General features: G+C 31.2%; 1 protein-coding gene across 1 annotated transcript; it reads left to right on the forward strand.

Moving 5' to 3' along the window:
• Window positions 1–547: 547 nt before the first annotated feature.
• On the forward strand, window positions 548–10,064 carry LOC142332958 (cryptochrome-1-like). The gene is made up of 3 exons (XM_075379677.1): window positions 548–692; window positions 5,760–5,962; window positions 9,828–10,064. Exons 1-3 carry the CDS (start codon window positions 589–591, stop codon window positions 10,004–10,006), a joined length of 486 nt encoding a protein of 161 aa, XP_075235792.1. The 5' UTR covers window positions 548–588; the 3' UTR covers window positions 10,007–10,064.
• The last annotated feature ends 3,214 nt before the right edge of the window (window positions 10,065–13,278 follow it).

A 13,278-nucleotide genomic window follows, 5' to 3' on the forward strand; every position in this document is an offset into this window, starting at 1 on the left:
AGTATATGGACTGAAATCTAACATGGAGATCTATCAAAATCAAGAAGACTTAGAAATGGTGTTAAGGAATAGAAGGTTAAATTTCTTGAAGTATATGATTCAGATGGATCCAGATTAGACAGACAAATCTTTGACAAGCTGTGGATTATGAAAAGCAAATCAAATAACCTGAAATAGATGTTAGAGGACCTCCAAAGAGTAGGCTTGAAAGAAGAGGACTGTTGTGATAGAGATAACTTCTGAAGAATAATTTAGAATATAAAAGTTCTTGTGATGTAAAAAAGGACAGAAAGAAAATGGACAGATGAGCAGAAATTAAATCATATCGAAAAAAAAGAGAAAAGACGCTTGAAAGAATTGATATTTCCAAGATGCTAAGTTGGGCTTTTCGTACTTAAAAAAAGATACTTAAAGAGCGAAAGTATGTCGCTCTAAAATCACAAGTTATAATGTAAAAGTTGTGTGTAATATTTTTATTAAACAAAAAATTTTCATGTTTGTACTTTTTTTTAATTTTTATTGATTGATGTTTTTTGTTTCCTGTTTGATGAACTTCTTTTGGATGCTGATTGGTCAGTTAATGCAGGAATGTGGATGTGGTTATCTTGTTCATCTTTCTTTCAACAATTTTTCCATTGCTATTGCCCTGTTCGATTTGGTAGAAAAGCTGATCCAAATGGTGACTTTATTAGGTATGTTACATTTTTCTTTTTCAGTCTTACTTTTTTACTTTAAGTACTGTTATATATATAAAACTTTCAATAAGGGATCTGGGGAGAATAGTATACTCCACCTTTTCTTTGATATTATATAGATTTTAGCATTTCAGTATACCTCTCTTACAGTATCTTTAGTACTATGTCAGTTGTCTGGCAGTTTTTGTTTTTTAACTACGGAATTTAGATGGTGAGATACAGTAATTGTTACATACAGAAAAAAAGAGGTTAATTACTATATGGAGAAGATAAAAGATACAACCTGGTCAGCCATTATTGCACTTTTAGAAAACCTACCACATTGATTAGTTTAGAAGATGAACATCACACTAATGCATTAAAGTTGTAAACAAAATATATATCTGCTATGACTGTTACTAGATCTTTTTTATTAGATACAAGATATCTAATAAAAATATCTATCTTTGTGTATAAAATTTGATGACAAAAACCCAAATGACACAATCAAAATCAGATAAGTTGGTTACATGTACATTGTTTTTAGTAAGTTTATAAAAAATTGAAATTGGTGAAATTTCAGACATTCCCTATCCAGTATAAAATCTTGTTCCATCCTCTTATTTCTTCCAACAATCATTATCCCACACTTCTACTGATTTTTAATCCATAATTCTTCATTACCCCCTTCTAAGCATCTAACTTGATCTGTACATCCTCAACTTTATGATACCATATCATCATGTCATCAGCAAAAATTATTTTCTTACTTTTTTCTCCCACTCTTTCTTTTACCTGTCGGTTCATTCCTTCCATCCCCATATTAAACAATGCTGGCAATACAATACTTCCTTGTTTTAGACCATTTCTTATGTTAGATCATTCAGTGTAACCATACTGTGTTCTTAGGATGAAGTGTATGCCATGTAAATGAGATATAATCTTTTACAGACTCGGTCCGGCTATTCCTGAGTTGTATGGTTAATTGAATCCCAAGCACCCAGGTACATTGGTTTCCACTGTCTAGTATTCAAATCTTTTAAAAGCTATTAACTTTTAGAAATCAAATATAGAACCTTCAACTTCAAAAATCAGCTGTTAAACAAATAATTTTGCAACGACAAGTTTACTACTAGACCAGTCCAATGGGCTGTCTGTATTACATAAAAAAAATAAATTATATAAAACAAAATAATAAATACTGTTAAAATACTATGAGGGTCATTCAATAAGTCCTTAGAAAAAGAGAAAAACAAATTATTTTGATTAGATTTTTTTTTCAACATGATCTCCTTTTAATTCTATACACTTTTCCAAGCATTTCTTCAACTTGTTTAAGCTGTCCAAAAAAAAGGATCCTCAAAAAGGGAATCTGTTTGGGCAATGACCTCCTTGTTCAATATGAATCGTTGCCCGCCAAGCCATTTTTTCAAGTTTGAAAATAAAAAAAATGACTGGGGGCAAATCCGGTGAATACGGTGGTTGTTATAGTAATTCAATCTTTAATTCCATAATTTTAGCCATTGAAACTGCATAGGTGTGCAGCTTTGCGTTGTCTTGATGGAAGAGGAACTTTTTCTTTTTCAAATGAGGATGTTTTTTTCTTGATTTCTTCACTCAACCGGTGCAATAATGACGCAAAATACTCTCCAGTTATTGTTTGTCCTTTTTCCAAGTAATCAGTGTAGATGATACAGTGTGCATCTCAAAAAACTGTAGCCATCACCTTGCCAGCTGATTTCACCATCTCCGGCTTCTTCGGAGCCCATTCGCCTTCAAAAACCCGCTCTTTTAACTGTTCCTTTGTCTCTGGAGTGTAGTAGTGTATCCATGTTTCATCCACAGTTATGTATCGATGCAGAAACTCGTCAGGATTGAGATGGAAAAGCACCAAAACAGCCTCGGAGTTGACCACATGATTGCATTTATTCTCCGGTGAGAGCAAACGTGGGACCCATCTTGTCAAAATATTTTCACACCCAATTTTTCGTGCAAAATTGAAAACACTGTACCTTGTAATATGCCTGTGGCCTCAACTATTTCGTGCACTTTGATTCGTCAATCACTCAAAACCATATCGTGAATTTTGTCAATCATTTCAGGGGTAGTCACTTCCACTGGACATCATGAATGATGTTCATCTTTTGTGGATGTACGGACACATTTAAACTCATTTACCCAATTGTAAACAGTTGCAAACACAGGCAGATGTGCCATGAACTTCATCCCACTCAGCTTTGATCTCTTTCGGTGTTAAGCCTTGTAAATATAAGTGTTTTAATCACTACTCAAAACTCAAGTCGATTGAAGCAACAATAGCTTGTTGCTTCAATCAACTGTGACAATGAAACCACGTGATGGATACAGCTGAAACTTTAGCTGTTCTCTACAGACAAACGACAGTTGCCAAAAGCAAACCATTTTCGATATTGCAGGTGCCATCTCTTGGATTTTCTAAGGAGTTATTAAATGACCCTCGTAAGCTTTTGTTTATAGTAAACAAAAACAATGTATTTTTAAGCAAAGTTTACCTACAAATTTAAAACTTTACTTGGTTTATTCAGCCATACCTTTACTAATTAAGAAAAGGAACGAATAACACTGTTGCAAAAACTATTTTAAATGGTATAATTTTCCATTAAAAAGCATATAAATCTCCATTTAAATTTTAGAATAAATATAGAGCAGTTTTATCCCAGGTAAACTACTTAACTCAACATATGAACAGCCAAAACGATAGCAATAATATAAATGGATATTAAAAGTAAATAAAAACCTTAAAACTTTCAAAATGCATTTTTATCTAATGATTGCAAATAAAACTAGTTAGATGTTACATGTAATGTTGCGCCACCAGTTATTATAATATTTCTATTTTGATTAAAAAATAATTTTGAAAAATGTATATAAAAACAGGACAATTGTATATGAGGAATTCAATCCGCATGTACCTATTGGTGTTAAAATAAAGGTATTCCCTACTTGACAGTTAATTTAAAGATCCTCTACTCTAATTGCATAGATTCCAGCATATAAGTCACAATTTTAAAATCAGATTATGATTTTCTCGGTTAATTTGTTAAAGTACAGGATGGAACAGAAACAGTTAGATGATTTAAAACTTGAAAATTAAGACTTCAATTGCTAACAAAATACTAATTAGATTCACCATTGCAAAGAACGTGTACAAGCATTTAGTTTTCAAATCACATTTTGAAGAAAACATCACACATGTGACCATCATCAGTGATAAGACACATCTCTGCACATCATCCATGACTCTTTTCTCAGCCAATCCACTGGAATTTTCTACTTGGATGAAATCTTTTAGTCCTTGTATAGTGTGAGGTCGGTTAGTGTAAACCTTCTCTTTCAAATGGTCCCATAGGAAAAAAACTTATGCTGATAAATCAGGCTAGTGGGGATACCAAGCTATGACTCTAAACAAGAGATGATATGTTGGGGAAACATTTCTCGGATGTCATAGAATTTCATGCTGTGTAGGTGGTAGCACCATCCTGTTGGAACCACACCAGACGTGTTTCAACGTGACACCGTTGAAATTTGTTAAGGAGAGATGTTTGCAACAGCACCATATGTCGATCTTTTGTTACCATAACAAATTGACCATTAGCATTCTGAAAAAAATACGGCCAATCACTCCAAATGCATTAACACCACACCATGCTGTAATGTTATCAGTGCAGTGGCTTCTCATGCAATATGCCTACACGTATTGCGCAGAGAACGTGGATTCTCTGTGGCCCAATATCTGAAGTTTGGGCCACCTATAAAAAAACAAGTTTTTTATAGGTGTTTGCATGATGTCCGCCTTGGTTTAGTACCTTGGTTTGGATTTATTATTCTAAATATTTAGTTATTCGCTGGTTCACTGAAATAAATAAAAGTCCTTATTTATTTTATATTCCAAATTATTTTTATTATAATCTTTGAACTTATTCTTCATATATGTGATATTGTTGTAAATTATTAATTAGTTGTGCATTAATGATATGAACATATTGAGTCTCTGAAGAGTGGAATTAGACTGAACAACAGAACTACTAGACATATTGTTACATTAGTAATGTGAAATATCAGATGTTAACAAGGCCAGCCGAATATAGACAACTATTTAATTTACAATGAGTAAGAAGAACTAGACAGTTATAATTTTATTTCTTTTTACAAATAAAAAGAAGGAAAGGAAACATGAATCTTAAATAGGGATGGAGCTTAAATTCTCATGTAAGATGCATCCAACGGTTCTATGGGATAAGTGTAAGGTGGGTGAGTGGCGAAGAGCAGAACACTGAATACTATATAGAAATGCTTCTGTCACTTTCCATACATTTGAGGGCATGCAGACAGCTTCTTGTTGACAATGGATGCATTAGATCTGAATCATCTGACCCAATTCAATATTGTTTGTGTGCGGGAACCTTCACATGCCACAATGTCATAGAAAAACTTGTTGCGTTACAAGAACATTGCACTTTTGTAAAGTGATGCTCTTTCAACTAACACTAAATCATGATTGAAGGCTCTAAATTTCTTTATTCGGCTATATGAGTATGTGTTTCCTCTCATTACCTAGACAGATGTTAGCGTGACATGATTTTTACATCGTCTAATTGTTTGTGTTCCACCCATTACAAGATAAAATGTAAATAAATATATATTTTTTTTAAGAGAATACTGAAAGGACATAAATAATGTATTTAAGAATCATTAACATTTTTTATATTATTAACATTATTGAGATAAAAGTACACATGCATAAGAACATAACACTAAGTATTATTAAGCAATTAGAAAGCATATCTCTTAAACACTGTGATGTTTAAGAGAAAAGGTCTGGAATGAAGGGTTTGATGAAAATTAGAAGAAAAGGGCTACTCTATATATGTTATAATCTTTTTCTGTCATGTTTTATCTTAGCCTCATAGATTTAATATCTAAATTGTGAAATTTTACTGTGAAAAAATCTATTAAAAGTCATTAAATTTTATTAATAAATTGCTAAGTAAGATGGTAGTACATTATTATTATTATTATTATATATTGATGTTCATTTTTTTCTAGACGTTATATCCCAGTGTTAAAAAATTTTCCTGGTCGATGGATACATGAACCTTGGAATGCACCTCTTGAATTACAAAAAAGGTCTAAATGTATTATAGGTAAAGATTATTCTTTACCGATGGTTAATCATGCAGTAGCAAGTAGAATTAATATGGAAAGGATGAGACAAGTTTATCAACAACTTAGTAAATATCGAGGAAACAGTAAGTATTTTTATTTCCATTAATAAAACTTTAAAAAAACTTATTTTCTTGATGTGATATATGTTTATAAAGATCAGTTTTTATAATTTAATATATCAACCAGTATTTGGTGCTTATCTGCGGGTTTTGTTGGTTAGTTGTGCCATTTTTGTTCTTAACCAAACTGTTGTAAGTGATGTGATGCAAGATGAGGATAGTTATCCTCAAAGAATATTAAGAATCCTACGTAAGCCTTATTGAACAGAGAAGTAATTTCCCTTTGCCCTCTTTGCTTACTGTAATAAGTACTTGTATCCTCTGTATCACTACTCTTTTAATAAGCTACTGACTGATGTCTCTTGCAAACAGTCATGTACTTAATATGCTGTATTAATTTTTAGAAAAAAGGATTTGGTACAAAGGTTAATTATAATTAATTAATTTCTTTTAAGTCTTTCATGATGATTCACTAATGATTTAATTATAATTAACCATTAATATAACTTAGAAACATTTAATACATAAATAGATTTTTTTCATTTTTCAGTAACCTTAATCAGTTTCAGTTTTACATGTACATTTTAAAACGAGTATCAGTTCTTTACTAACCCATAATTTGGTATCAGTTTAAAAAAATCTAAATTTGAAGAAGAATTGAATCAGTTTTATTTTTTTCCTTTTTTGGTGGTTTTACTTACTTATTTTGACTTCATATTTTTTAATTTTATTTTTATTTTATCAATTGACCTGAAACTACCATTATTAAAAAAAATTTGAAAGAAAAAAGGTCAAGAAACCTATGCATCTTAATAAAATTTAAAAACTGAACAGGAAAATAACATAAACTGACTGCTAGTTTGAGCTAAAATTGTTCTGAAGTGTAGGTGTATGTCAACAGAAGTGCATGTGTTGTTTGCAGAAATGTCAATGTTACAAACTATCCATAATTGTGGATTTGTTGTATAAATTACAGAGACATGACTCTTCTTTTAGTATGGAATTCAGTTTTGTTAAAGTTTTTTTTTTTTTTTTTAGTAAACTACTTGGAAGGAATGACTAACAAAATTAAAAAATAAGTCAGTTTTTTTTTCACGTATATTCTATATATAGTTAGTTAGTTTTATATATATAACTAACTATATGGTTAGGTCAGTAGTTATTAGACCACTTATCTGGAAATTAAAAGTCCCACATTGCAAAGGGTTGGTCATGCAAGACCAAAGTCAAAGTACAGTCCTCCATCACTGTATTTTGCAGTTATGTGTATCTGGATGTTTTTTAGATGGAATGAGATATAGTGGAACTATTGAAGTTATATACTTGTTTAATGTTTAAGGGACAGTTCATATGGTACGGTTTCGGTTTGGTTTTTTGACGTATTTTTTATTTTGCCGAATCAAATGTTCTGTTCACACACAGATCAGTTGTCCTTCATGTGTTTTTCATCACTCATGGTTCGGAAATGTGGAAGATTGGATGTTCAAAGTATAAACACATTTTTTTCTTTTGTATTGCTATCGCTGTCATCATAAAAAAAAAAATAAAAATAAAAAATACTGAATACATCCTATTTTGAAAGAAAGTTATAGTTTCGGCACTTTCCGAACATTAATGTGTAGACTTAAAAACAATTAGTCAGCATTTTTTAACTATTTCCGAATGTCTCAGGCTTCATTTGATTTCCTGTTAAGTAGAGTGGAGAAGGATAACGAGACAGGATATGATTATGAGAAGGAGCATATCTGCAGAAGAAAGATTGTCAATATGCTTAACGTGAGATTGTTTTATTAATCAACTATACAAATTCTATTTCTCTTTAATGTTTGATAATTGAAATGTAACATATTTATGATAAGAAAAAAACAAAATTAATTTAGGCCATAAAAATCAAGAAAAATTTAATTATGTGGATAAATTGGTAAAAGTAAATCTGACAAATGTATGAAAAAAAATTACAATGAAGATAAATTAATATCCGTATAATTAGTGTCCTGACTTGTGCTAGACATTGGTGGTGGTGTTAACGGCAATTTACACTATCGGCCACTGCAGTATTTGGCCGAGTTAAATAACCTGCATTTTTCCAACTGTAATAGTTCATATTTTGTTGTGTAGGAGATTGTGGTTGTAAATAAGGTTGGGATTGTGTGGAAGTTTGTAAAACCAAGTCAGCAGTATGAACTGAAGTTTGAGTTCATTAAGGGAAGTAGGAATAAATTTTGTTCTGGCGTACAACATTTCAGTGGTATGTTATTTATTCAATTACCTAGAATATTATAAGACATTTACACATGAATTGGCTATAAAGTGTAGAACTAGGCGCGGGGTTCATGCTTCTGCAAACTCGATTAGCTAGTTCAGAGGGCAACGAAGTGACAGTCAAGGTTGTCCGAAAGAAGCCTACAGCGAAGACGAAGGCTCAGTCATTAACTCACTGATGCAAATGTCTACCAAGGTATTTACATCGGTGGCATCCCAATGAGGCCTGGCTTATTACTGTGAGATGTAAAAAGTTAGAGGGCAAAAAACAACTCCCGTTAAAGCTCATCAGGGCTAGTAACAGGGGGGTGTGGCGACCAGAATCGTCACAAGGCAGGTGTCTTCTCCTATGGGGTTGGGATGTGTGGAACTTTGAAGTGGAAAATGTTTGATTGTGACATTGTGTTTCTAATAATTCTTTGTAAAAAATTTATAACATCTGACTAAATCCACTATCTGGTTATCAGTAAGAGACAACAAGGAAGGCAAAAGGTTTATAAAAAAAGATAAATGGCGATCATTTTGTGTATTAATTGTAGCTTTGGTTGAAAGATTCATTTGATGTTCCATAAATTTTATCATTTTATAATGCAATTCATAGTTCAGTATCATCATCCGTTTCTGTGTTACACCAAACAAAATTGTTTTCAAAATTGTTGATTGCTGGTCAGTTTTGCGGTTTTCTTTGTTGTCAGGTTATTCATTCACCTCACTGCTTTCTTTATTTTTATCATCTGTACTTCCATGGGTGTCCGTTCCTCTAGAGCTGGAATCCTTCTTGTAACGCAATCTTTATTTTCCTGCACACTGATTCTTTAATATGTTTGTCTTTATCGGATTCTAAAGATTTATCCCATATTCCAGGTTTTTCTCGAACCAGATCAATCAAAAGTTCTGTTTTTATATTATTAATATCTACCACGACATATAATGAATTTTATACAAAACTGCACTCAAACAACACATTGAACAGGAGAGATCGATAGATACTGTATTACTGCAATGCAAAACACCGACTGGTCTGTCATTGCCTACACTGGTCCATCCAGTAAAAAAACTGAATCGTCTAAATGGCGCCACTACAATGCAAGCACTATTCTCAACTGTTTCAGTTATTTCACCGAATCACTGAATATAGTTTCTGTTGGCAAACCATGTTCTGTTGATTTTACCATGTACAGTTAACACCCAGATTGTCTGAACGTGCACATACTAAATACATGCACTACTGCTAGAGACGGTGAAAAAGCCTTTATGTTAAAACTAGTGAAACCATATCATGTGAACTGACCTCTACTTTCCCTTTTCAGTTGTGGGAAGGAGTTTTACAGTAGCTTCAAAACTATCATTTGAAGTTTTAGAAAGTTTATGTTTCTTTTTTGTAAACTGAATTCGCATTTTTCATTATTTTACTAAAAGACTACCAGTTTATTTTTCTTTAGTGAAGTATGTATGAATAAATAAGAAAATCTAATTAGAATTCTCCTAGTTGTGCTTAAAATTAACATTTTTTACTTAATTTTATATAGGAGTGGCATTTATGATCTATATCAGTATGAACTTCATGTACAAATGTCCTAATTTTTATTTTATATAATAATTTTTTTAAATTATAATTTTGTTTCAGGCATTTTAAAATGTGTACAGGCAAGGGCAAATGATTTTGCAATAAATTCACATATGAATATTTTGCCTACAAGTAAACAAAAAAGTAAGAATGAATCATCAAATAATGATAATAATCAAAAGGAAAATGAAGTGACTTTAATTAATAATTTATTGATGACAACATCTCAAATTGGTTAAAATTACAATTTTTGAAATAATCAAGTTAATATAATCAAAAATTGGATTGTGAAGTTTTTTATTCGAATTAATGATATTATAGTAAATTATATTTAACAAAAAAACGTTTTTAATTATTGTTATTATACTTTTATAAAGTGTTAATTTATAGATTTATATCTTCATTATAAAAAAAGTTTTATTTATACATAAATTATAGCATAATGCACAATGATATTTAATATAATACAGACAGAACTTTTAACAAGTAAATAATTTAAGTCCCTTATTTATAGAATTGATTTAAGTGATTTATTGTACTTAGTTATAGGATTATTGAAATAGTAAAACATATATTACTGAATTTTTTCACATTTAACAAAATTTTAATTTAAAAAATATATTTTTGAAAACATAATAATAATTATAAAACATAATTGTATTTATTTTTTACATCCATCCTTAATGCTGAGTTTAAAAATCTTAGCAAAATTACACTAAATAGTTTCTTTAAAATATTTTTGGGTGTTTCTTAAAAAAAAAAAAAAAAAAAAAAAAAAAAACGTTATTGGAATCAGTAATTTATTTTTAACTTGTTCTAAGTCCATCGTTGTATGTACAAAGTGTAATACAAAAATAAAGAGTGTGCCTTTTTCTCTTACAGTGGTAGCACTGTCTATAACATTTGTATCAGTATTTTTACCCTGATTAAATTTATAGTTTAAATTGGCAGCCTAGTAATTAGGATGTATTTTATTAAAAGTGTCAATTTGTTTTGTTTGAAAATAATAGAACAAAGGATTCGCGTAAAAATGGAATAAAGCGCAATGAAGTGCTAAAGATGGTAGAGAAGGCTTTTGGATGAGGATGTTATCTCAACACCAAAGGTTTATATGTAGTACAAATGGTTTCAAGAAGATCATGAAAACATAAAGTGGGTTGGATATCGTAACACATCAACAACCAACCAAAATAAATTAGTACAGAGTTTTTCAAAATGAATATTGCGGTTATGTAGTTATGTAATATTTCTTGTACAGTTAAGTTTCACATATATGAAATGAAAACATACATGTTCATATTCCCACATACATTTTTACAAACATGTATTCCAACAGTTTAGCTACGCACAAGTTCAAAAACTGTTTCCTTACCTTCTGCTTGAAAGTGCTAGTAGCAAAAATGGCAACCCCCCCTATATAAAGCAGTCTGTGTTTAGCAGTTTGTGAAGTGTGAATCTGTAATTACCATTCAATGTGCATTCCATTTGAAGTTCTGTTATGATCCTCCGAGTGACAATAATATTACTAGATGGTATAAATAATTTGAAACCACTGGCTGTGTTTGTAAAGGGAAGGGTACAGAATGACCAAGTGTGTCCAAAGATAATGTTGAATGTGGAGAGTTTTTTGTGCATAGTCCAAGGAAATCCATTAGGAGAGCTAGCCGGAAATTAGCAATTCCAGTGACATCTGAATGGTGGGTTTTAAGAAAATGCTTGCAACTGCGTGTATATCATTTAGCTGTAAAGTCTACAGATTATTGTTTGCAATCTAGCTTTCCAAATGAAATGATGCATCATGACGATGAAGACTTTATTGTATCATATTCACTGACAAATTAACATTTCACGTTAAAGTAAACACTCAGTGTGAGAATCTACAGATCAGAAAATCCTCACAAAATATTGCAGTGTGAACAAGGTTCCCCAAAACTAAGCGTTTTTTGTGCCATATCCTGATGGCAGGTTTACTGGTTGTTCTTTTTCACAGAAGCAAGTGTGTCTGGAATGAATTACAGTTCATAACAATTGTCTTGATATGCGACAACTATGGCTCCTTCCTCAACTGCAATATGAACCGCAGAACTTTATTTGACAGTAAGTTGGTATGTCTTCTCACTGGCATAATCCTGCATGTGATTGCTTGAATGAAATTCTCCCTGACCACTGGATCTGTTGTCATGGACCAGATGATAGGGCTTGTTTAAAGTGGCCTCCATCTTTGCCCGATCTGACTGTGCAATTTTTATCTTTGAGGGTTTATAATGGATCAAGTATATGTGCCACCGTTCCCAGCTGACCTACCTGACTTGAGACACAGGAATGAAGTAACTATCACATTAAGTGGGATGAACTCTCCTATCAGCTGGATTTGTGCCATGTGACGAATGGTGCTCACATTGAACACTTAAAGAAATAACTGTTTAAGTTGTTCTTTCATTTCATGTATAATTTATCAATGTAAGTAAAACTTAACAAATATTACAAAACTTTAAAACCGCGATATTCATTTTGAAACATACTGTACATTGTAATCAATAACTGTCAAATCACTATTAGAGAAATTGCTGAAGAGATAGAAATCTCTTGAGGCATGTATGAAACAATTTTGGGTATTAAATTAGTAATAGCAAAATTTATTCCAAAACAGTTGAATTTTTTAACAAAACTGACATTGCAGAACAGTCATTGATGACTCAAAATTACTCAAACATGTCATAAAGGATGACAAAACATGAGTATACAGTTATGATATTGAAATGAAGATTTAATCATCCCGATGGAAGCTTCCTAAAGAACAAAGACCAGAAAAGAAATAAATTCAGTTGACTGTTAAGGTTACAGGTCCTTTTACAAAGTAAAGGAAGCACTGTGATCATGAGAAATTTCAGTTTCCAGATTTCAACGGAAATATCCATTTTGACTAGTTTCAGTGTGATGTCTTTATGTACGTATGTATGTATCTCGCGTAACTCAAAAACGAAAGTCATACGATGTTGAAATTTTGGATTTAGGACTGTTGTAACATCTAGTTGTGCACCTACTCTTTTGAATGCAATCGACTGAACCAAATGTGTTCAAAAAAGCACAAAATCCAAAAAAAATTGGATTTTGTACTTTTTCTTAACTGCAGTAATAAGTCCTCATTCAAAGCTTTTTAATGATATATCTTAAGTGGTACTTATTTTTATTGATTCTAGAGTTATAACAAAAAAAAAATTAATTAAAATATTTGGATCTTAGAGGAAGGCACATTAGTTAGAATCAGATTTCATCTCCTTTTTTTTAAATTTAAATATATTTATTTATTAATAATTACTAGCCTCTCATTGTAAAAAAAAATTTACAATGAATAATAATTCAATAATAACAACAAAAAAATGAAAAAAATATCAGAAGTTTTTAAGGAAATAAAATTTTATTTAATTTTCATTTAAAAAAATGTGTAAATGTAATTTAATAGGCATACAAGGAAGTCATGTGTTGTCCACATCAGATTTTTTACAATTAC

This window comes from Lycorma delicatula, chromosome 12, assembly GCF_047948215.1.
Source record: "Lycorma delicatula isolate Av1 chromosome 12, ASM4794821v1, whole genome shotgun sequence".
Taxonomy (NCBI): domain Eukaryota; kingdom Metazoa; phylum Arthropoda; class Insecta; order Hemiptera; family Fulgoridae; genus Lycorma; species Lycorma delicatula.

What these genes read in the sequence shown, in the direction of transcription:
- LOC142332958 (XM_075379677.1), top strand. Translation starts at nt 589, where the DNA reads ATGTGGATGTGGTTATCTTGTTCATCTTTCTTTCAACAATTTTTCCAT. An exon ending in CCAAATGGTGACTTTATTAG is followed by an intron (nt 693 to 5,759) that starts GTATGTTACATT and finishes ATTTTTTTCTAG; the next exon opens with ACGTTATATCCCAGTGTTAA. An exon ending in TAGTAAATATCGAGGAAACA is followed by an intron (nt 5,963 to 9,827) that starts GTAAGTATTTTT and finishes ATTTTGTTTCAG; the next exon opens with GCATTTTAAAATGTGTACAG.